This window comes from Oncorhynchus kisutch, linkage group LG7 (assembly GCF_002021735.2).
Source record: "Oncorhynchus kisutch isolate 150728-3 linkage group LG7, Okis_V2, whole genome shotgun sequence".
Taxonomy (NCBI): domain Eukaryota; kingdom Metazoa; phylum Chordata; class Actinopteri; order Salmoniformes; family Salmonidae; genus Oncorhynchus; species Oncorhynchus kisutch.
In genome coordinates, this window is record NC_034180.2 from 43,526,056 (window position 1) to 43,551,507 (window position 25,452).

The 25,452-nt window shown below is 46.4% G+C and overlaps 1 protein-coding gene across 1 annotated transcript in view; it reads left to right on the forward strand.

Annotated features, from left to right (window-relative positions):
- The window catches only part of LOC109894644 (kinase D-interacting substrate of 220 kDa B), a 103,459-nt gene that overhangs the window by 25,620 nt on the left and 52,387 nt on the right, over positions 1-25,452 (forward strand). Inside the window, 11 exon segments of the mRNA XM_031829153.1 lie at positions 1,238-1,543; positions 1,904-2,083; positions 2,552-2,717; positions 2,868-3,019; positions 4,803-4,903; positions 5,103-5,288; positions 5,510-5,650; positions 10,043-10,283; positions 10,626-10,714; positions 12,855-12,999; positions 14,768-14,930. Of these exon segments, the coding sequence (XP_031685013.1) occupies positions 1,238-1,543; positions 1,904-2,083; positions 2,552-2,717; positions 2,868-3,019; positions 4,803-4,903; positions 5,103-5,288; positions 5,510-5,650; positions 10,043-10,283; positions 10,626-10,714; positions 12,855-12,999; positions 14,768-14,930 (1,870 nt within the window).

Here is a 25,452-nt window from a genome sequence, read left to right on the forward strand (position 1 = left end):
TCTCTCTCTCTCACTCCTCCCTCCCTGTTCCCTTCTCTCTCTCTCTCTCTCTCTCTCACTCCCTCCCTCCCTGTTCCCTTCTCTCTCTCTCTCTCTCTCTCTCTCTCTCTCTCTCTCACTCCCTCCCTCCCTGTTCCCTTCTCTCTCTCTCTCTCTCCCTCTCTCTCTCTCTTCCTCGTCTCTTTCTCTCTCCTCCCTGTTCCGTTCTCTCTCTCTCTCTCTCTGTTCCCTCTCTCTCTCTCTTCTCTCTCTCTCTCTCTCTGTTCCCTTCTCTCTCTCTCTCTCTCTCTCTCTCTCTCTCTCTCTCTCTCTCTCTCTCTGTTCCCTTCTCTCTCTCTCTGTTCCCTCTCTCTCTCTCTCTCTCTCTCTGTTCCCTTCTCTCTCTCTCTCTCTCTGTTCCCTTCTCTCTCTCTCTCTCTCTCTTCTCTCTGTTCCCTTCTCTCTCTCTCTCTCTCTCTCTCTCTCTCTCACTCTTCTCTCTCTCTCTCTCTCACTCTGTCTCTCTCTCTCTCTCTCTCTCTCTCTCTCTCTCTCTGTTCCCTCTCTCTCTCTCTCTCTCTCTCTCTCTCTCTCTGTTCCCTTCTCTCTCTCTCTCTCTCTCTCTCTCTCTGTTCCTCTCTCTCTCTCTCTCTCTCTCTCTCTCTCTCTCTCCTCCTTCTCTCTCTCTCTCTCTCTCCTCTCTCTCTCTCTCTCTCTCTCTTCCTCTCTCTCTCTCTCTCTCTCTCCCTCCCTGTTCCCTTCTCTCTCTCTCTCTCTCTCTCTGTTCCCTTCTCTCTCTCTCTCTCTCTCTCTCTCTGTTCCCTTCTCTCTCTCTCTCTCTCTCACTCTGTCTCTCTCTCTCTCTCTCTCACTCTGTCTCTCTCTCTCTCTCTCTCTCTCTCTCTCACTCTGTCTCTCTCTCTCTCTCTCTCTCTCTCTCTCTCTCTCTCTCTCTCTCTCTCTCTGTTCCCTTCTCTCTCTCTCTCTCTCTCTCTGTTCCCTTCTCTCTCTCTCTCTCTCTCTCTGTTCCCTTCTCTCTCTCTCTCTCTCTCTCTCTCTCTCTCTGTTCCCTTCTCTCTCTCTCTCTCTCTCTCTCTCTCTCTGTTCCCCCTCTCTCTCTCTCTCTCTCTCTCTCTCTGTTCCCTTCTCTCTCTCTCTCTCTCTCTCTCTCTGTTCCCTTCTCTCTCTCTCTCTCTCTCTCTCTCTGTTCCCTTCTCTCTCTCTCTCTCTCTCTCCCTCCCTGTTCCGTTCTCTCTCTCTCTCTCTCACTCTGTCTCTCTCTCTCTCTCTCTCTCTCTCGCTCTCTTTCTCTCTCCCTCCCTGTTCCGTTCTCGCTCTCTCTCCCTCCCCGTTCCCTTCTCTCTCCCTCCCCCTCTCTCTCCCTCTCCCTATCTGTCAGAGCACCTGTCTCCTTCTGAGTCTGACGGTGACATGCTGGGGTATGATCTGTACAGCAGTGCCCTAGCAGACATCCTCAGTGAGCCCACCATGCAGCCTCCTATCTGTGTGGGCCTGTACGCCCAGTGGGGCAGCGGCAAGTCCTTCCTGCTCAAGAAACTGGAGGGTAAGAGAGGACCACCAGGAACACCACTGAGGCTGTTTTCGACTGTTTTGTTTCAGCTGAAGCTTCACAAAGCGCGCTCATGTAAAAATAGTAAAGTACTACTACAACAACAATATCAATCTTGAAGTGAACATGTCAGCCTATTTAGTAAAGTTCTGGACATTACTTGGACAATGTGTTTCATTTTTACTCAGTCCCAGTTCTCTGCCTTAGTGCCTCATGCGTATCCCCGTGTTAGGCAGGACCAGCTAAAGGCCCTGACTCATTTGTAGGTTCCCGTGTTAGGCAGGACCAGCTAAAGGCCCTGACTCATTTGCAGTTGCCTATTCTTATGTGTAACCTGCTTCCCCCCCCCTACAGATGAGATGAAGAATTTTGCAGGCCAGCAGATTGAACCTCTGTTCCAGTTCTCCTGGCTGGTGGTTTTCCTCACGCTGCTGCTGTGTGGCTCTGTAGCTCTGGTCCTGGGATTCACAGTCACCCACCGCCTGGCCATTGCCGTCTCCCTCAGCCTCCTCGCCCTGCTCTACGTCTTCTTTGGTGAGAAACACTAGAATAGAATGGAGCGGAAGATGATAATATTTTGTAGAGTAGAGATGTTTTTTGAATAGAATAGAGCAGAAGAGAATATTATACAGTAGAATATGTCAAATAAGAAGTTTCGGCCTTGGCCTGGGTGTTCTGCAGTCAGGGAAAGTTGCACGTATTATATCACTAGAGGGCGCCATTGGTCTGTTATTTTTGAGCAGCTGTACAGTGTTTCATTAAATAAAACAACATTTTTAAGGTTCTTGCCACTGGATGTCAACGTAGGTGGGTGAAAGTCTGATGGTCAATCAGAAGTATGATGTATTCTCTCTCTCTCTTCTCTCCTTTCTCCTTTCTCTCCTCTCTCTCCTCTCTCTCCTCTCTCTCCTCTCTCTTCTCTCTCTCCTCTCTCTTCTCTCTCTTCTCTCTCTCTCCATTCTCTCTCTTCTCTCTCTTCTCTCTCTCTCTCTCTCTCTCCAGTGTTGGTGTACTATGGGGGTCATCGTGAGGGGGAGAACTGGAACTGGGCGTGGGTCCTCAGTACCCGTCTGGCCCGTCAGGTGGGCTACCTGGAGCTGCTTCTTAAACTCATGTTCGTCAACCCCCCCGAGCTGCCTGAGCAGACCACCCGCGCCCTGCCTGTCAGGTAATACACATACAGGACACACACAGATGAACACACGTATATGCACTCATATACACACACACACACACACATAAACACTTACACCTTGATGTGTACAGCCTTGAATAGAAAAAGTATTTTCAAGAAACCTTGTGTGTGTCTTTGTGTCAGGTTCCTGTTCACAGACTACAACCGTCTGTCCAGTGTGGGAGGAGAGACGTCTATGGCAGAGATGATAGCCACTCTGTCTGACGCCTGTGAGAGGGAATTTGGCTTCATGGCCACCCGCCTCTTCAGGGTGTTCAAGAACGAGGAGAACCAAGGTACTACCTTATGTGTCCACTTTGGATATCCTTTAGAATCTTGTCTTATTACCTGTCTCTTACACAGTTTACTTCCTGTACAGTCAAATCCAATCCAAATCAAACTTTATCTGTCACATGCGCCAAATACCTTACCGTGAAATGCTTACTTACAAGCCCTTAACCAACAATGCAGTTCAAGAAATAGAGTTAAGAAAATATTTACTAAATAAACTGAGGTAAATGTGCAGGGGTACAGGTTAGTGGAGGTCATTTGTACATGTAGGTAGGGGTAAAGGGACTAGCTAGGGTACAGGTTAGTGGAGGTCATTTGAACATGTAGGTAGGGGTAAAGGGACTAGCTAGGGTAGAGGTTAGTGGAGGTCATTTGAACATGTAGGTAGGGGTAAAGGGACTAGCTAGGGTACAGGTTAGTGGAGGTCATTTGTACATGTAGGTAGGGGTAAAGGGACTAGCTAGGGTAGAGGTTAGTGGAGGTCATTTGAACATGTAGGTAGGGGTAAAGGGACTAGCTAGGGTAGAGGTTAGTGGAGGTCATTTGAACATGTAGGTAGGGGTAAAGGGACTAGCTAGGGTAGAGGTTAGTGGAGGTCATTTGAACATGTAGGTAGGGGTAAAGGGACTAGCTAGGGTACAGGTTAGTGGAGGTCATTTGTACATGTAGGTAGGGGTAAAGGGACTAGCTAGGGTAGAGGTTAGTGGAGGTCATTTGTACATGTAGGTAGGGGTAAAGGGACTAGCTAGGGTACAGGTTAGTGGAGGTCATTTGTACATGTAGGTAGGGGTAAAGGGACTAGCTAGGGTACAGGTTAGTGGAGGTCATTTGTACATGTAGGTAGGGGTAAAGGGACTAGCTAGGGTACAGGTTAGTGGAGGTCATTTGTACATGTAGGTAGGTGTAAAGGTCATTTGTACATGTAGGTAGGGGTAAAGGTCATTTGTACATGTAGGTAGGTGTAAAGGTCATTTGTACATGTAGGTAGGGGTAAAGTGACTAGCTAGGGTACAGGTTAGTGGAGGTCATTTGTACATGTAGATAGGTGTAAAGGTCATTTGTACATGTAGGTAGGGGTAAAGTGACTAGCTAGGGTACAGGTTAGTGGAGGTCATTTGTACATGTAGGTAGGTGTAAAGGTCATTTGTACATGTAGGTAGGGGTAAAGGTCATTCGTACATGTAGGTAGGGGTAAAGGTCATTTGTACATGTAGGTAGCGTACAGGGTACAGTCAGTGTTAATGTATCTGTCATTGGCCTCATGTCTATCTACTGGAAGGGTGTAGTTATTTCCCTATAATGCATAGGGCTGTTACGAGTCTTTATTGATTTTTGTTTAATTTAACCTTTATTTAGGAAGTCAGTTAGCTGCCTTGTTCAGGGGCAGAATTACATATTTTTACCTTGTCAGCTCAGGGATTCGATCCAGCAACCGTTCGGTTACTGGCCCAACGCTCTAACCACTAGGCTACCCTGCCAACCCGATACCAGTATTATAATATTTTTTCCATGGCAGAATGTAAACACGAAGCAGACCAAACTCTATGGTCCTTTAAAAACCTGCTGTATGTAAAATATTGTGTGCTATAGCTTGGAATGTAAATGTGACTCTGGATGACAACATAATGATATTTGTTTCCACCATTTAGGCCTGTTTTCATAAAGAAGTTCATTCGCTTCGGGTTTCGTTTCCTTTCCACGATACTAATGAGTATTGTGATGTTGATATTGTACCAGGCCCTAATAATGCACACTCTGTTATGCATTATCGCTTGCATAACCCCCCAGGTAAGAAGTGGAAGAAGACTTGCTGCGTGCCCAGTTTCATGCTGTTTGTCGTGACTCTGGGCTGCCTGATCACAGCCATGGCGCTGCTGGCCATCTTCAAGGTATAGACAGACACACACACACACACACACACACACACACACACACACACACACACACACACACACACACACACACAAATGTTGAGTATGTGCAGTACTGTGTGTGACTTAGGTCTGTGTATGATTCCCCTGTACATTAAAAGTCATAATAATTGAAAACGACTTTTTGAAAGTGGAACTTGTTTATTTTGCTATGAAGGTGCAGCATGACAACCTGACGGTGAACGCGGTGCTGATTGCCATGGCCAGCGTGGTGGGCCTGGCCCTCCTGTTGAACTGCAGGACTTGGTGGCAGGTGGCTGACTCCGTCCTCAACTCTCAGAGGAAGAGGCTGCACAGTGCTGCCAACAAGATGCACAAGCTCAAGAGCGAGGGCTTCATGAAGGTAGTGTAAACAGTCATATTATTTCTCCTGGGGCAGTCTCACTCCTCAGATGTTTGGTTACATGATAATGTTAGACACTTGAAAGCTTAATGTAAAAAAAATGATATTAACTGTGTTGTTAATTAGAACTAATCATATGTTGTATGTCTGTATGTCTATTGAATACAATATGTAGTGTGTACTGATTGATGAAGTGTGTGTGTTTGGTTTCTCCATGCCAGGTGTTGAAGCAGGAGGTGGAGCTGATGTCAAAGATGGCCAAGACCATCGACGGTTTCACCCAGAACCAGACCCGCATGACGGTCATCATCGACGGCCTGGACGCTTGCGAGCAGGACAAAGTGCTGCAGATGCTCGACACGGTGTGTGTGTGTGTGTAACATGCTGACCATACCATATACGCGCACATTCGTCCGGTATGCCATCGTGCGCAAGTTGATTTTGTTCACCCACACCAGACGCGATCAGGACACGCAGATTGAAATATCAAAGCAAACTCTGAATAAATTATATTAATTTGGGGACAGGTCAAAATGCATGAAACATTCATGTCAATTTAGCTAGTTAGCTTGCTGTTGCTAGATAATTTGTCCTATTTAGTTAGCTTGCTGTTGCTAGCTAAATTGTCCTATTTAGCTAGCTTGCTGTTGCTAGCTAATTTGTCCTGGGATATAAACATTGGGTTGTTATTTTACCTGAAATGCACAAGGTCCTCTACTCCGACCAATTAATCCACAGATAAAACGGTAAACCAACTCGTCATCTCTCCTGCTTCAGGCTTCTTTTTCTTCTTTGGACTTTATATGGCGGTTGGCAACCAACTTTACGGTGCATTACTACAACCAACTGGAGTGTGGACGTCAGTTCATCATTACCACAACCAACTTTACGGTGCATTACTACAACCAACTTTACGGTGCATCACTACAACCAACTGGAGTGTGGATGTCAGTTCATCATTACCACAACCAACTTTAAGGTGCATTACTACAACCAACTTTAAGGTGCATTACTACAACCAACTGCACTGGAGTGTGGATCTCAGTTCATCTTTCAATCACCCACATGGGTAATATGCTCCTAAACACCAATGAGGAGATGGGAGATGCCGGACTTGGTGCGCGTTTAGCGTCACAAATAGAACCAAGTTCTATTTTAGCGCCTGGCCATGCAGACGCTCGCGAGCAGTGTGGGGTCAATGGCTGAATAACATGTATGTGTACATTTATTTGCAATGCTCGTGGATGTAGTGGTCAGCATGTAAATGTGTGTGCCTGTGTTGTGTGTGTCTGTTTGTAACAATGGCTACATTACAAAACACACAGGGTTTTGACATTACCCATAACCACACAGTGTTTAGACATTACCCATAACCACACAGTGTTTAGACATTACCCATAACCACACAGGGTTTAGACATTACCCATAACCACACAGGGTTTAGACATTACCCATAACCACACAGGGTTTAGACATTACCCATAACCACACAGGGTTTAGACATTACCCATAACCACACAGGGTTTAGACATTACCCATAACCACACAGGGTTTTAGACATTACCCATAACCACACAGGGTTTAGACATTACCCATAACCACACAGGGTTTAGACATTACCCATAACCACACAGGGTTTAGACATTACCCATAACCACACAGGGTTTAGACATTACCCATAACCACACAGGGTTTAGACATTACCCATAACCACACAGGGTTTTAGACATTACCCATAACCACACAGGGTTTAGACATTACCCATAACCACACAGGGTTTAGACATTACCCATAACCACACAGGGTTTAGACATTACCCATAACCACACAGGGTTTAGACATTACCCATAACCACACAGGGTTTTAGACATTACCCATAACCTCACAGGGTTTAGACATTACCCATAACCACCCAGGGTTTAGACATTACCCATAACCACACAGGGTTTAGACATTACCCATAACCACACAGGGTTTAGACATTACCCATAACCACCCAGGGTTTAGACATTACCCATAACCACACAGGGTTTAGACATTACCCATAACCACACAGGGTTTAGACATTACCCATAACCACACAGGGTTTAGACATTACCCATAACCACCCAGGGTTTAGACATTACCCATAACCACACAGGGTTTAGACATTACCCATAACCACACAGGGTTTAGACATTACCCATAACCACACAGGGTTTAGACATTACCCATAACCACACAGGGTTTAGACATTACCCATAACCACACAGGGTTTAGACATTACCCATAACCACACAGGGTTTAGACATTACCCATAACCTCACAGGGTTTAGACATTACCCATAACCTCACAGGGTTTAGACATTACCCATAACCACACAGGGTTTTAGACATTACCCATAACCTCACAGGGTTTAGACATTACCCATAACCACACAGGGTTTAGACATTACCCATAACCACACAGGGTTTAGACATTACCCATAACCACACAGGGTTTTAGACATTACCCATAACCTCACAGGGTTTAGACATTACCCATAACCTCACAGGGTTTAGACATTACCCATAACCACACAGGGTTTAGACATTACCCATAACCTCACAGGGTTTAGACATTACCCATAACCACCCAGGGTTAAAGGTGCAACACATAGGATTTTTTTATTACATTTTTGCATTGTAATTTCAGAAAATGTCTATAATAAATCTGCAGTAATAGTGGAATGGTAGTGTTTCAGAGTACTATTTAGTTGCCAGTGTTGTGATTGACTGCAATTTTCACCTATTGATTTCTCCCGCCAGAGTGGCATCTGCTGTCAAAATGGAAAAGATGTTTTGACTTTGTTTGTGTTATCTAGTGTAAATTTCTATGTCATTTCCTACACTGTTCGTTCAATTTAGATTTGTGTGAGAAAACAAGCAATGAATAATGTAGGGAATCATTGTACCATCTAAATCGCTGTGAAATATATTGCAATTCACCTAGCACTAGGCTGCATTTAAAACAAATCGCCCCTCTCCCCCGCATCCCATTTCCCGGTAAAATGGTGGAGACTCAAGCTTGAGCTGTTTACTTTCAGTGTTGGTCCACCAGCTTCAAACAGCTGTAAAAACGATATTTGCTGTTATTGAAAAGATATTTAACAGCAATTTAGATGGTACAACAATTCCCTACACTAGTCAGTCCTTGTTTTCTCACATAAACTGAAATTGAGCAAACAGTGTAGAATTTTTGCAACTAGGAAATGACAGAGCAATTTCCACTAGATCACAAAGTCAGAACAACTTTCCCATTTTGACAACAGATGCAGCTCCAGCAGGAGAAATCAATAGGTGAATATCACAGCCAATCACAACACTGGCAGGCAAGTAATAATGTGAAACACTACCATTCCACTATTACTACAGATATATGAAATTACAATGCAAACATTCAAAAAAATATCCTGTGTGTAGTACCTTTTAAAGTCATTACCTTTAACCACCCAGGGTTAATTTATTACCCATAACCACCCACGGTTAAGTCATTACCCATAACCACCCAGGGTTAAGTCATTACCATGACGCATTGGTAATTAGTCATTGGCACCAAAGTCAAACACATGTGGAAAAGTTCCTATAGTGTCGTAAAATAACATATTACCATTTACCTTTCAAAGCCTCTTTCACAAAGTACAAATAGTATTGACTATGGACACAAAGCACATATACAGTAGCCATCCCCTTTATCGCTCTGCCCCTTTAAAGGCTCCACTTAGATCAAATTCCTCTTCCCAGCTGGAGTAATAGAATTTCCTCCGGCTAAATGTTATTATTTGGGGACAAGTAATCCCCTAGTAGTTTGACAGCCTCCTGTGCGCTAATGAAATCTTCTGTGCGAACGAACCAGTGCCTCCTTCCCAGCTAACTCAAAAGCCCCATTTGTGGCACAAATGAACCAACGAGGCCCTCTTAAATTCTCATCTTTTTGTTTCTCATTTATATGCGAATATTAGCAAATTGAATTTTTCAGTGAACTAAATATTTTTCCATTTAATGCAGATAGATTTATGATATAACAGCGCTATATTCATATAATGAGTACATGGATATGAATAGGAGGGGTTGGAAGAGGTACAGAACGAGTGATGATCAGCTATAAATGAATTACAGGGACAAACTCAGTATAATCAGATAGTTGTTTGGCTGCGCTCACACACACACACACACACCCCGAGGGTCAGGATCCTGTGACACCTGGACGACGTCTCTCATCATCAGCTTGGAAAGTCCCGCTGTGTGTGTACTGTCTGTCCTCCATCAGGTCTCACCACATTCATTTAGAGAGACTAGTAGTAGGGAGTCCCCCAGTGGAATTGTTGTTGCATGCTCCTTAAGAAACTAAATGTGATTAACAGAAATGTGATCAACAGAAGCCCACAAACTAACAAGAAACTACAAATGATGGCCGCAGTTGACAGATATTAAGAAGTTGATGTTGAGTAGTTTTCACCAGTCGTGTGTACGAACACACTAATAGGACACTACAAACCTGACACACAAGGTTCATGCTCAATGGATTTCAGGCTTTTATCATTCCATAATTTTATCACACCACAGAAGAGCACTGTAGTGAATGCACCCAGGATCAGTTGAACGTTTTAGATTGTAATGAATAAGATTATGTGGTCAGATGAGGACCTGATCCTAGATGAGCACTCTTACTCTGAGAGGCTTTGTGGATATGGGTCCTGGTCATAAATCCTCTTGCTATTCCCTCCCTCCACCAGGTGAGAGTGCTGTTCTCCAAAGGCCCCTTCATCTCTATTTTTGCCAGTGACCCCCACATCATCATCAAGGCCATCAACCAGAACCTGAACAGCGTGCTCAGGGACTCCAACATCAACGGCCACGACTACATGAGGAACATCGTCCACCTGCCTGTCTTTCTCAACAGCCGAAGTCTTAGCACCACCAGGAAGCTGTGCATGGCCGCCCCCACTCCCAACGGAGACCTGGTCAACCCTGAGGGTATGTAAGACATATGCATAGTCAGGCCTGCAGGAATGCACACACACACAAACACACAAAAGCCTGTATGCATACACCCACAGGTCAGTGTTTCCTGGTCCTGGGGACCCAAAGGGGTGCACATTTTTATATATATACACACACACACAGACAGACACACAGACACACACACTATGGGATTCATGGGGTTACGGCTCTAACATTCAGTAGGACATAGGAATCATATAATTTGTTCACTGAATAGGTTGATTCTTTATATCAGGTGTTGTGATGAGACATCCTTGATTGTCCTAATTCTCTTTCAACTCCTCTTTCTCTCCTTTTCCACTTCTCTCTTCACAGGATGGCATGAGGAGATGGACAGGAAGCTATCCTCGAACAGTCTGGGGGATCAGGCCAAGTTTGGCAGCAAGACGGCCCTCAACCGCAGAGTAAGCTCTAACAGCCATCCACCACACTCTCCCCTACCCTATTCATGCCTAGGCTGGACCAGGCTCTACCTGCACAGGTCATGCAGAGGTCTCTACCTGCAGAGGTCTCTACCTGCAGAGGTGGTCTAGAGGTCTCTACCTGCAGAGTTCTGGCACAAAGACAAGTGATTCAACAAGGAGCATGAGCAGATTGGTCGTCTGTCCTGGCTCAGTGAAATACCTGATAGACACAGATGGAGAAGACTAACATAGAAAGGGTGAGATGATGCACCAAAACCCACAGGCACGGGGGCCTAGCTAGCTTCCTCCAGCCTTGTAGGGAACATAGCGAAGAGGGATGGAGGAGGTCGGGAGCAAACAAGCCAGTGTCTGTGTCTCCGTCGTGGAGGAGCCTCTGATGCAATGTGTGTTTATCCTTCCTGCTGCGACTCCACACTACCTAATGGCAGGGAGGAGCAGCAGTGTGTCCCGGCTGCCGGTGGGAGGCTAAGTGGCTCTGCCTCCTTCCCAGTTTGTTTGTTTGTTTGGGCGCCTGGTTTATTTTCTTTCTTTTTTTGTTATTTTATTGGGTCCTTTTTTATTTCGGCGCACGCTTCTTTTTGTTGGTCCTCTCGTTGGTTGCCAGGAAGCAGTGAGGGGCTCTCTTTACAAGAGGAGATAAAAAGGATTGAAGGAAGGAGGATGGAGGGAGAACAAAAGCTTTCTGTCTCTCAGCTGCTTAATTGCAGAGTTGTGGATCTTTAGTCGAGTCTATCTTTACAAGATGTCATGGGAGGCAGGCGAGGCCAGCTCAGGCTTGTAAACAAGATGGGGGCTCGGCTCTGTCCTGATGTGAACAAAGTTAGCCTGATGTGAACAAAGTTAGCCTGATGTGAACAAAGTTAGCCTGATGTGAACAAAGTTAGCTTGCTTTTTCTGGAGGAAAGATTCCAACTATCACAGTAGCTTTTCATGATCAAAATTCAACAATTGCTCCTGATAGTCTGGTTATTCAGAAAAAAACTAACAATAAAATACTATTAACTTTCACCAATAATTTTCCATTTTTGAGCATGTCCAAAACATCTAAGTTAAAATCAAAGGAGAGCTAGTCTCTCTCCTCCTTACTGATCCAGTACTGACTCATTACTGGCCATACACTACCTCTCTCTACCGGTGAGGTCAAAGTCAGCTTAGTGATGGTGATGTTCTGAAGGCTTGTGACCAGAGGAGCTTTCTCCTCTTGTTGCCACTGCTGTACTGTTCAGCAATCAGTACCTATTGTTGTCCTGCAGAGACAGCATTCCACACGTTTTGAACTTAGAGAAAATCCAGATAAGAGGTGATATGTAGCCTCATAGTTTAATGAATCACATACACAACACTTTGTGGATGTCACGCCTCCTACTGCTCTGGTCTACTAACCACCGGTCCTAGCAACCATCGTTATGCACTCCTGGACTTCATCATCACCCTGATTGCTCTCCCTTTCTTTAGCCCTCAGTAACGTCAGTCTTCAGGCAGTATTGGTTCTGTTTACGGTCAGTACGCTGCTCCTGTTTCTATTATCTTCATGTGTCTTATGATTAAACTCACCTTCTACACCTGCTTCCTGACTCCCTGTGTATACGTTACAGTGGACCCCAAGAAGTGCAGCTGTTGCTATTATAGCAGCTAGTGGGGATCCAAATACACGTTTGTCAAACTGTGTATTGAAAGTTACTGTCTTACTGTGGACAAGATGAGAAAAACAGTAATCTCCTCTACTATCTGATGGATCTATGTCAGCAGCACACAGTGCATTTCTGTGTCTGACAAGGGACATTCCCAGTTGATTGGGCTCAGGAACAGATGCCCTTGTGTGTTGGTGGGTGAGGGATGGGTGGAGTGGTGAAATAAGGAAGGATGGAGAGAATGTGGGAAGGAGAATTAGACTAGAGGTCACACACATGGTCACATGGTACACTGCACAGGGAGATGATGCCATCTTGAGATGGTCACCCACTCGGTCACAGGGTCACTTAAAACGTTGAGCATAGGACAGGTCGGACAAGGTCAACTCTTAATTATATAAAAACTACGGATTGTGGAAAGACCAAGGGCATTTACAAATAGTTTAAAGATTGTCTTTAGGCTAATTTGAGGTCTCCTCTGTGTGTAGGACACATACCGCAGGAGGCAGATTCAGAGGACCGTCACCAGACAGATGTCCTTTGACCTGACCAAGCTGCTGGTCACCGAGGACTGGTTCAGTGACATCAGCCCCCAGACCATGAGGAGGCTGCTCAACATCGTGTCTGTCACAGGTAATATATGCCATTTAGCCGACATATGGGTGGCCTCGGGAATCAAACCCACAATCCTGGCAATGCAAGCTCCATGCTCTACCAACTGAGCCATACCGGTAACACCTCTCCTATTAGATGACCTATGACCTTTATATTACCCAAGGGCAGAGGGGTGTCCTACCACCATGGCACTTATCAAATCAAATGTATTTATATAGCCCTTCTTACATCAGCTGATATCTCAAAGTGCTGTACAGAAACCCAGCCTAAATCTCCAAACAGCAAGCAATGCAGGTGTAGAAGCACGGTGGCTAGGAAAAACTCCCTAGAAAGGCCAAAACTTAAGTAGAAACCTAGAGAGGAACCAGGCTGTGAGGGGTGGCCAGTCCTCTTCTGGCTGTGACGGGTGGAGATTATAACAGAACATGGCCAAGATGTTCAAATGTTCATAAATGACCAGCAGGGTCAAATAATAATAATCACAGAAGTTGTCGAGGGTGCAGCAAGTCAGCACCTCATGAGTAAATGTCAGTTGGCTTTTCATAGCCGATCATTCAAAGTATCTCTACCGCTCCTGCTGTCTCTAGAGAGTTGAAAACAGCAGGTCTGGGACAGGTAGCACGTCCGGTGAACAGGTCAGGGTTCCATAGCCGCAGGCAGAACAGTTGAAACTGGAGCAGCAGCACGGCCAGGTGGACTGGGGACAGCAAGGAGTCATCATGCCAGGTAGTCCTGAGGCATGGTCCTAGGGCTCAGGTCCTCTGAGAGAGAGAAAGAAAGAGAGAATTAGAGAGAGCATACTTAAATTCACACAGGACACCGGATAAGACAAGAGAAGTACGCCAGATATAACAAACTGACCCTAGCCCCCCGACACATGAACTACTGCAGCATAAATACTGGAGGCTGAGACAGGAGGGGTCAGGAGACACTGTGGCCCCATCGGATGACACCCCCGGACAGGGCCAAACAGGAAGGATATAACCCCACCAACATTGCCAAAGCACAGACCCCACACCACTAGAGGGATATCTTCAACCACCAACTTACCATCCTGAGACAAGGCCGAGTATAGCCCACAAAGATCTCCACCACGGCACAACCCAAGGGGGGGCGCCAACCCAGACAGGAAGATCACATCAGTGACTCAACCCACTCAAGTGACGCACCCCTCCTAGGGACGGCATGAAAGAGCACCAGTAAGCCAGTGACTCGGCCCCTGTAATAGGGTTAGAGGCAGAGAATCCTAGTGGAGAGAGGGGAACCGGCCAGGCAGAGACTGCAAGGGCGGTTCGTTGCTCCAGAGCCTTTCCGTTCACCTTCCCACTCCTGAGCCAGACTACACTCAATCATATGACCCACTGAAGAGATGAGTCTTCAGTAAAGACTTAAAGGTTGACGTCTCTCACATGGGTAGGCAGACCATTCCATAAAAATGGAGCTCTATAGGAGAAAGCCCTGCCTCCAGCTGTTTGCTTAGAAATTCTAGGGACAATTAGGAGGCCTGCGTCTTGTGACCGTAGCGTACGTGTAGGTATGTACGGCAGGACCAAATCAGAAAGAAAGCATTTAGTCCCTTAGGGGAGGCCAACCTTCTTTGTGTGGATGATTATGTTCTAGCCCTGCTCTAACACAATGTCTTCAGCTAATCAAGTTAGTCCTGATGAGCCACTGATTCGTAGAATTGGATGTGTTACAGCAGGGCAGGAACAAAAGCCTGTCCACAGAGTCCCTCCACTCCTAGAGAAACTCTCCCTGACTTTTCATTTGGGTGTGATATGTCCAGGTCGTCTGCTGAGGGCCAATCATATCATCTTTAACTGGGACCGTCTGGCGTCATGGATCAACATGACGGAGGAGTGGCCTTACAGGACCTCCTGGCTCATCCTCTTCCTGGAGGAGACCGACGGCATCTCAGACCAGGTCACCCTGAAGACCATCTACGAGAGGTACGTACACACACACACACACACACACACACATCTGCACATCTGCATGCACAGGCAGACACACACAAGCAGACGTTGAAGAGTATTTCTGAAATGTTCCTTTTACACCACACACACGCCAGTGTTTCCAGACGTTTGAGAAGTTGACCGGACCCCATATTGCATTGGGTGTCGACTGTGCTCACTAGTCTGTCAATCTATTATCCCCCATAGTAGAAACGTGTACCTATTCTATTGGTCAGCTTGTCGTTCTGTACGAGATAGAAATGAGCTATTCCTAACAAACAGTTGTGGGACTATAGATCCCAAATTCATACAACCAGTAGGCCAAAGCTACATATATATTTTTTTAAACAATGAGTCTGATGCAACAGAACAGAACGTTTAGCTTCCAGTGTTGATAAACTATTATTTCTTCACACATAAGCGCAGCAATGCGCACAAGGTAGCGTTCCATAATGCAATTTTCAGAAAAACCTTTGTCAAAATCACACTGCACATACAAGCGGTTTCATGAGACAGATGAAAATATATGTTAGAAATTTTGAAAGAGGCATCTAAAGATGCAACAACTAGCATGGGTTGCTAATATGACTAGGATTGTGCTTTTTGGCTACTGGACAATGAAAGAAAGTTAATTTGAAAACCAGTAGAAAAAATCATATTGACCAGTAGAGGGCAGCAGAGGATCTTCATATCCACTTCAACCACCACATCATTTAGTAGTAGACACCCGAAGGTTTCTCTGAACACCACTAAATAGACTGAATTTCCACGTTGTATTCGAATCACGTAGCTGAATGCATTGAAATAAGAAGCATATCATTATTAATATGTTGATTGAAATGATAGTGTATGAAGCACAGCCAGCGACTGGTTAACTAGGCATGAGAGTGTATGAAGCACAGCCAGCGACTGGTTAACTAGGCATGAGAGTGTAGACAAGGGGAAGGGAATCGGCACATAGTCTGAGTCATTAGGGTTGGAGCTGTTCTGCATCAATAGCTGCCCTTTAAAGGTTGCACTCTGCCACTCTGTCACAATACACTAGCGCCCAGGATTCCTGGGGCGCTGAAGTGTCACCGGCACTCAGTGTCACACAGTCATCACCACTCCCCCTCCATCCCCATCCTTCACTGAGCTTCTGGTCAAATAAATGGCTCTGGACAAATATATATGAGGCAGCGCATCTAAAGGACAGTTCAGGAAGGCCTCCTTGCTGCTCCAGACAAAGAAAGGTGCTCCACAACAGCGACACAAATCCAATAAAAGAGCTCACCAAAAGAAACTTCCAAAAGGACTAATTCGAGGCAGAGGAGTTGGAGCACTCAAAAAAACAAGGCAGAGATACATTTCTTATTTGCTCACTTTAGTCCATTGTTCAGGATGAGTGCAGGTGACTGGCGTTTCAACATCAAGCTGACGTCTTCCTCAGAGTGTAATAGACTTGTGCTGTATAATAAGCTTGTGCTTTAGAAGGAATCCTAAGCAAAGAGTTTGACCTGCAGGTATCATCTAAAATGGCCATGTTAGGCTATCCTCAATGCACTGTCCGTCAATGCACTGTCCGTCAATGCACTGTCCGTCAATGCACTGTCCGTCAATGCACTTACCGCCACTGTCCACTGTCTGTTTCCAAAACGTGACTGCCGCTGCGTATGAAATGGCCACTGCAATGGCGGTAAGTGATGAAAGGAAGCACCAAACCAACTTGGACACCATGCTGAGCCAAGCGGCCCTTATCTGGAGAGATCTCCCCACTGATCAGGCTTTCTCCCTCTCTTCCTCACTTTCTCTTTCTCCCTTACTTTCTCCCTCTCTTCCTCACTTTCTCTTTCTCCCTTACTTTCTCCCTCTCTTCCTCACTTTCTCTTTCTCCCTTACTTTCTCCCTCTCTTCCTCACTTTCTCTTTCTCCCTTACTTTCTTCCTCACTTTCTCTTTCTCCCTTACTTTCTTCCTCACTTTCTCTTTCTCCCTTACTATCTTCCTCACTTTCTCTTTCTCCCTTACTTTCTCCCTCTCTTCCTCACTTTCTCTTTCTCCCTCTCTTCCTCACTTTCTCTTTCTCCCTTACTTTCTCCCTTCTCTTTCTCCCTTACTTTCTCCTCTCTTCCTCACTTTCTCTTTCTCCCTTCTCTTTCTCCCTTACTTTCTCCCTCTCACTTTCTCTCTCATTCTCCCTCTCTCTTTCTCCCTCGTTCTCTCTTTCTCCCTCGTTCTCTCTTTCTCCCTCGTTCTCTCTTTCTCCCTCTCTCTTTCTCCCTTGTTCTCTCTTTCTCACTGCTCTTTTTCTTCCTCCCCCCGAAGCACCTCTTCTAATGCGACGCGTCATCTAGGCTCCCATTCTCTTTTTATAGCCGGGTGAGTCACACTCCCTGTCTTTCTTGACTGTCGCTTGCCTCACTTCAACCTCAGGCCCCTGTCTCCCTGGAGGACCAGATAGCGGCTTCTTGTTTTTACGGTGGCGTTGTGGTCAGGTCAACACAGCGTCCTCTCTCTCTCAAAACTCAGCACGTCCTCTTCTGCTCAACCGCCAATTAGATAATTGTTCACGGCATAATCAAATAAACTATCTTTACGGCTATCTTTACCCCTCATCAAGGGTTTGTCAGTTTTCATTGGAGTGTAACATGACTGGGGAGAGGTGTGATGCTCAGTGGTCTACACTAGAGCGCTTCATTTCCCCAAAGCGTCTAATAAGTGAATAGATTACTGCTGAAGTGTATGTGGGGTGAGTCAACTCCTCATAGGTCAACTGTCGTTCCACATCTCAGTCATAAGGCCGAGTGCTCTCTCTCTCTCTGCAGAGTGCTCTTTCTCTCTCTGCAGAGTGCTCTCTCTCTCTCTCTGCAGAGTGCTCTCTCTCTCTCTCTGCAGAGTGCTCTCTCTCTCTCTCTGCAGAGTGCTCTCTCTCTCTCTCTGCAGAGTGCTCTCTCTCTCTCTCTGCAGAGTGCTCTCTCTCTCTCTCTGCAGAGTGCTCTCTCTCTCTCTGCAGAGTGCTCTCTCTCTCTCTGCAGAGTGCTCTCTCTCTCTCTGCAGAGTTCTCTCTCTCTCTCTCTGCAGAGTTCTCTCTCTCTCTCTCTGCAGAGTTCTCTCTCTCTCTCTGCAGAGTGCTCTCTCTCTCTCTGCAGAGTGCTCTCTCTCTCTCTGCAGAGTGCTCTCTCTCTCTCTGCAGAGTGCTCTCTCTCTCTCTGCAGAGTGCTCTCTCTCTCTCTCTGCAGAGTGCTCTCTCTCTCTCTGCAGAGTGCTCTCTCTCTCTCTGCAGAGTGCTCTCTCTCTCTCTGCAGAGTGCTCTCTCTCTCTCTCTGCAGAGTGCTCTCTCTCTCTCTCTGCAGAGTGCTCTCTCTCTCTCTCTGCAGAGTGCTCTCTCTCTCTCTGCAGAGTGCTCTCTCTCTCTCTCTCTGCAGAGTGCTCTCTCTCTCTCTCTCTGCAGAGTGCTCTCTCTCTCTCTCTCTGCAGAGTGCTCTCTCTCTCTCTCTCTCTCTGCAGAGTGCTCTCTCTCTCTCTCTCTCTGCAGAGTGCTCTCTCTCTCTCTCTGCAGAGTGCTCTCTCTCTCTCTCTCTGCAGAGTGCTCTCTCTCTCTCTCTCTGCAGAGTGCTCTCTCTCTCTCTCTCTCTGCAGAGTGCTCTCCTCTCTCTCTCTCTGCAGAAGTGCTGCTCTCTCTCTCTCTCTGCAGAGTGCTTCTCAATTCTCTCTTCTCTGCAGAGTGCTCTCATCTCTCTCTCTCTGCAGAGTGCTCTCTCTCTCTCTCATCTCTCGCATAGTGCTCTCTCTCTCTCTCTCTGCAGAGTGTGCTCTCTATCTCTCTCTCTCTCTCTCTCTTCTCTATGCAGAGTGCTCTCTCTTCTTCTCTCTCTCTCTCTCTCCAGAGTTCTCTCTCTCTCTCTCTCCTTTCTCTCTCTCTGCCAGAGTGCTCTTCTCTTCTGCTCTCTCTCTCTCTCAGAGTGCTCTCTCTCTCTCTGCAGAGTGCTTCTCTCTCTCTCTCTCTCTCTCTCTCTCTTCCTGCAGAGTGCTCTCTCTCTCTCTCTCTCTCCTATGCAGAGTCTGCTCTCTCTCTCTCTCTCTGCAGAGTGCTCTCTCCTCCTCTCTCTCTCTCGATCTCTTTCTCTCTCTCTCTCTTCTCTCTCTCTCTCTCTCTGCAGAGTTCTCTCTCTCTCTCTGCAGAGTTCTCTCTCTCTCTCTGCAGAGTTCTCTCTCTCTCTCTGCAGAGTGCTCTCTCTCTCTCTCTCTCTGCAGAGTGCTCTCTCTCTCTCTCTCTGCAGAGTGCTCTCTCTCTCTCTCTCTCTGCAGAGTGCTCTCTCTCTCTCTCTCTGCAGAGTGCTCTCTCTCTCTTTCTCTCTGCAGAGTGCTCTCTCTCTCTCTCTGCAGAGTGCTCTCTCTCTCTCGCTCTCTGCAGAGTGCTCTCTCTCTCTCGCTCTCTGCAGAGTGCTCTCTCTCTCTCTCTCTGCAGAGTGCTCTCTCTCTCTCTCTCTGCAGAGTGCTCTCTTCTCTTCTCTCTGCAGAGTGCTCTCTCTCTCTCTCTCTCTGCAGAGTGCTCTCTCTCTCTCTCTCTGCAGAGTGCTCTCTCTCTCTCTGCAGAGTGCTCTCTCTCTCTCTGCAGAGTGCTCTCTCTCTCTCTCTCTGCAGAGTGCTCTCTCTCTCTTCTCTCTCTGCAGAGTGCTCTTCTCTCTCTCTCTCTCTCTGCAGAGTGCTCTCTCTCTCTTCTCTCTCTGCAGAGTGCTCTCTCTCTCTTCTCTCTGCAGAGTGTCTCTCTCTCTCTCTGGCAGAGTGGCTCTTTCTCTCTGCAGAGTGCTCTCTCTCTCTTCTCTCTGCAGAGTGCTCTCTCTCTCTTTTCTCTGCAGAGTGCTCTCTCTCGGGCTCGCTCTCTGCAGAGTGCTCTCTCTCTCTCTCTCTGCAGAGTGCTCTCTCTCTCTCTCTCTCTGCAGAGTGGCTCTCTCTCTCTCTCTCTGCAGAGTGCTCTCTCTCTCTCTCTCTCTGCAGAGTCTCTCTTCTCTCTCCTCTCTCTGCAGAGTGCTCTCTCTCTCTCTCTGCAGCAGTGCTCTCTCTCTCTGCAGAGTGCTCTCTCTTCTCTCTCTCTGCAGGAGTGCTCTCTCTCTCTCTCTGCAGAGTGCTCCTTCTCTCTCTCAGTGCTCTCTCTCTCTCTCTCTCTCTCTCTCTCTCTCTCTCTCTCTCTCTCTCTCTGCAGAGTGCTCTCTCTCTCTCTCTGCAGAGTGCTCTCTCTCTCTCTCTGCAGAGTGCTCTCTCTCTCTCTCTCTCTGCAGAGTGCTCTCTCTCTCTCTCTCTCTCTGCAGAGTGCTCTCTCTCTCTCTCTCTCTGCAGAGTGCTCTCTCTCTCTCTCTCTGCAGAGTGCTCTCTCTCTCTCTCTCTGCAGAGTCTCTCTCTCTCTCTCTCTCTCTCTCTCTCTCTCTGCAGAGTGCTCTCTCTCTCTGTCTCTGCAGAGTGCTCTCTCTCTCTCTCTCTCTCTCTCTCTGCAGAGTGCTCTCTCTCTCTCTCTCTCTGCAGAGTGCTCTCTCTCTCTCTCTCTCTCTGCAGAGTGCTCTCTCTCTCTCTCTCTGCAGAGTGCTCTCTCTCTCTCTCTCTCTGCAGAGTGCTCTCTCTCTCTCTCTCTCTCTCTCTCTCTGCAGAGTGCTCTCTCTCTCTCTCTCTCTCTCTCTCTGCAGAGTGCTCTCTCTCTCTCTCTCTCTCTGCAGAGTGCTCTCTCTCTCTCTCTGCAGAGTGCTCTCTCTCTCTCTCTCTCTCTCTCTCTCTCTCTCTCTCTCTCTCTCTCTGCAGAGTGCTCTCTCTCTCTGGAAGGTTTATTGCAGCCCATGTAGGCCACAGAGAGCAGCATGTCGTTGGAAGACAGTGATGTGATTTTCACTGAGTGTACAAAACATTAGGAACACCTGCTCTTTCCATGACATAGACTGACCAGGTGAATCCAGGTGAAATCTATGATCACTTATTGTTGTCACTTGTTAAATCCACTCCAATCAGTGTAGATGAAGTGTAACAGACAGGCTAAAGAAGGATATTTTAGCCTTGAGACATGGATTGTGTATGTGTGCCATTCAGAGCGTGAATGGGCAAGACAAGATATTTAAGTGCATTTGAACGGGGCATGGCAGTTGGTGCCAGGTAGGGCATGGCAGTTGGTGCCAGGTAGGGCATGGCCGTTGGTGCCAGGTAGGGCATGGCAGTTGGTGCCAGGTAGGGCATGGAAGTTGGTGCCAGGTAGGGCATGGCAGTTGGTGCCAGGCAGGGCATGGCAGTTGGTGCCAGGCAGGGCATGGCAGTTGGTGCCAGGCAGGGCATGGCAGTTGGTGCCAGGCAGGGCATGGCAGTTGGTGCCAGGCAGGGCATGGCAGTTGGTGCCAGGCAGGGCATGGCAGTTGGTGCCAGGCACACGGGTTTGAGTGTGTCAAGAACCGCAACTGCTGGGTTTTTCACACTCAACAGTTTCCTGTGTGTATCTAGAATGGTCCACCACCCAAAGGGCATCTAGTCAACTTGAAACAACTGTGGGAAGCATTGGAGTCAACATGGGCCAGCATCCCTGTGGAAGGCTTTTATCACCTTGTAAAGACTATGACCTGACGAATGGAATGTTCTAAGGGCAAACAGGGGGGGGGGTGTAACTCAATATTAGGAAGGTGTTCCTAATGTTTGTTACACTCAGTGTATTTTATAGTCTTATTATATTAGCTATATAGCCTAGTCATGTTAGTCATGTTGTTCTGTGTAACTGTCACAATGTCCTTTTGCAAAAAATATTCAACAGAATGATTATTTCTCAGTAACAGTTTTACGTAAACGTAGCATGTCTGACTTCTCAGACACATGCTTTGTGCTTTCCTGTTATCACACCAACAGGCTATCAAAATAGTTAAAAGCCCCAAACCACAGTCTCACATAGACACACACTCACACACACACAGCAACGGCCAACATATTTGTCTCACTTGCGAGCAGTGCCTGCCTAACACACTTATGAAAGTGTTTCTGAGAATTCCAGTATTTATAGCTGTCAGGTTTACTATTTGAATTAAGATGGCCTATTACTGTTGTTTTGATCAAATTGAATTAGAGTCTGTGAGTGGTGTAAAAGGCTCTAAGCAGCCTTCTCATTTCAGTTTTTAATAGAGATGTGAATCAGGGTCCCTCTGGTCGTTGTACTGATGAATAACTGCTGCTGGGTTCTCTTTTGGGTTTTTCTCAGACCAGGAATACATATCTTCAGATCAGTACTCGAGAGTGGTATGTTATGTTCAGCATCTCACCAAAAAAAGCAAGCTTCCGGAAAGCAGCAAATGGAAACTATTTTGGCGATCACAAAAGAACACGAGTAGAGATTTCCGGGCTGTCGGTATCCGGGATCTGTGGGGAAGTTTGAGCCCAGTCAGATCCTCAGGGAGTCTATTTCGGGAGCTCCAATTGGATTTTTAGCTTGAAAAGTGTTGTTTGGTCAGTCCTTCAAGCCGGACCGGGTCCTGGGTCTGACATCTGGTGCCCTGTCTATGCCAGGATGCCCCTGCAGTACACGCACAGGCCTGGCTCAGTACCTGAGCCCCCCTGTCTCCCGGTGCCCTCCACACACACCTCCAAGCCTCCAAACTCTCACACAGGAGCAGTGCGGCACAGGAACATATGTCACCCCCTGCTCCTCTGAGGATCACTGTAATTAATCAGACCCTGAGACACAAGCAAGGCACTTTCATTTGCACACACACACACACACACACATACAGCCCCTCACTGGAAACAGAAGGCCAGGAATGCGTGTCAAGCACCAAAAATAATTTTCTCGACTACTCTATAAAGCCTTGGCCAATATGTCTCTCCATGGCTCGTTCTGTCTCTCACAACATCACACTATTCAAAAACTGTATTCAGTTTCTGGGTTAAGGCAAACCAATAGTTCCTTTACACTGAGAGCATGTTGCAATACATGTCTGCATTTATTTCTTATTATTACACATAGGAAACATTGTTTTGACTAATTCAATGAATTATACTGATCAAAAATACAATGTCAGATTTTACTGAGTTACAGTTCATATAAGGAAATCAGTCAATTAAAATAAATTCAATCTATGGATTTCACATGACTGGGCAGGGGTGCAGCCAATCGGAATGAGTTTTCCCCACAAAGGGCTTTATTACATACAGAAATATTCCTCATTACTCCCCTCCACACCCCCTCAGACAATCTTGCAGGTGAAGTAACCAGATGTGGAGGTCCTGGGCTGGTGTGGTTACACCTGGTCTGTGGTTGTGAGGCCAGTTGTGCTTCTGCCAAATTCTCTAGTTAGCATGCCAATTACACGCTCCTTCAAAACTTGAGAAATCTGTGGCATTGTGACAGAACTGCACATTTTAAAGTGGCTTTTTATTGCCCCCAGCACAAGGTGCACCTGTGTAATGAGCATGCTGTTTAATCCACTTCTTGATATGCCACACCTGTCAGCTGGATGGATTATCTTGGCAATGGAGAAATGCTCACTAACAGGGATGTAAACAAATTTGTTCACAAACTTTGAGAGAAATAAGCTTTTTGCGCGTATGGATTTTTTGTTGTTTAATTTCAGCTCATGAAACATGGGACCAACACATGTTACGTTTATATAGATTACAACATCCCAGTACAAGAACAATATTTCTTAAACCAGCTAGGCGTTATTGCTTGGCCAGAGGCCTCCATCACTAAGCTGTCCCTGGCTATTCTCTTTAGCAGGAAGGTATTTAACTCTGATGCTTTCGTCTATATGTTCTGCTCTCTCTGAATCTGCCGCTGTCACGATCCTCCCCTCCCTCATTGATCCAGCGAACAATTGGCCTCTCAGAGACATGCCCCGATCCAGGCATTCAAGCGATTCTCTGAGCGCTTCAAAACTTTTAACTAATGACACTTGAAATGAATACGGGCAAGGCAATTTGGGCTAATTAGGAAGCCTCTTCTCCCAAGTACTGAAACATTAAGATGACATACTGTTCATTCGGGATTACTTTAATTGGGACAATTATTGTAATTTCATCGCAATTACGTGTTGAGATAAAAGCGCTTTCTAAAGAGAATGTGTGTGATTCTCTTTATGTAAAATCCTAATAAGCTTCTAAATACTTGGCCACAAAAGAAGAGCAGCTTTTTTTCCTAGAACACTTTTGAACTTCGATGCCCTTGAATGTCTTTTTGCTTTTCTCCCTCGGTACGCTATTGTTAATACTATATTTCCATCACGTACACAATTTGTCTGTAAAATCTTGATTGCACTGCTAACAGTAGAAAAACACTTTTCTCCCTGTCGCCTTTTCCCTCAGAGGGATCCTTTTGTCCCTGAGCTAAATCCTTCAGGAGGCATTTTGGTGGAAAGAGTACTGTTGTAATTCAATAGCGCTGCCGTTATTTGCCAAGAGGCCCTAAAGCGCTCTAAATTATAAAGCTGCTGAAAAGCCATTTCCCAATAGAGTGTGGTCTATCTCTGATAGGGAGCTCTTTATTGAGTCCACACAGTGCCTGTGCCAAACCGTATGACCTCCAGATAGGGAAGATGGAGAGGGTAAAGGGACCTCTATACAGAGCTATTATGAAGTCTACAGGACTACAATTGTGGCTGATGTGAATACCCCATGTCAATAAACCATGATTGTTGGCACGTTGACATGGCACTCTGACTATAGGTTCCAGCGACTACTGGTAGGTCTATTTCATCATTTATAAGTGATTCCCAGAGTATTGGTACAAGTGCTGAACAGAAAAGTGTTCGAGCAGCGGCCAATTTAATGCCCTGGTTGTTGCTGTGTCCAGTGTCCACCTGGTAGTAAAGCATGTTTTCTCTCTGGTGGGCTGAGAGTGTTGGTCAGTCCAGGTGGTGATGTTTCACTGAGGCGTACTCTGCCCTCGCCTCTCATATGGACATGTTTTTCCAGTGGGAACAGCCCTGGACTGGTCCAGCACTACCCATCTGTTCTGTGTGTGAAGATGTGAGAAGCACCAGGGCCCGGGTGTGGGTGAGTTAGCTACACACATCACTCAGGTGTTGGACTGTTGTGACTAAGGGATGAATCAGCAGGAGTTAGACGAGCTCCACCAGGCTCCTACAGAGGAAACAAAATGTCCACAGAGTCTATGGCTCAAAATGTGAAGAAAATGAATAAAAGCAATTTAGTACAGAGCTGTGGTCGATGTCCACAGGCCCAACCTTTGTGTTGAGGTGAGTCCCTGATATCAGTTTTAGTGGAGGTGAAGCGGCACAGATGAGGCAGCACTTGGATGCCACATGTCCAACTACATACTCTGGCGGTTAAAGATGTTCTCTGGTACTTGTGTATACTTTTTAGCCAGTAGTTCTAAAAGTACTGCTCACGAGCCTAAAGTGGTCCCCGAAAATTGTCACATATATGCAGATGTGCGCACCACGTCATTGCTCACTCTCTCGCTTTGCTGTGTGTGCATCTTGCTAGCTGTCACTCAAATGGCGGGGGGCTGAAGCTCATTGGCTAGAAATTGAATTGCTAGGGGGCTGGCCCACGTGGGGGAAAAT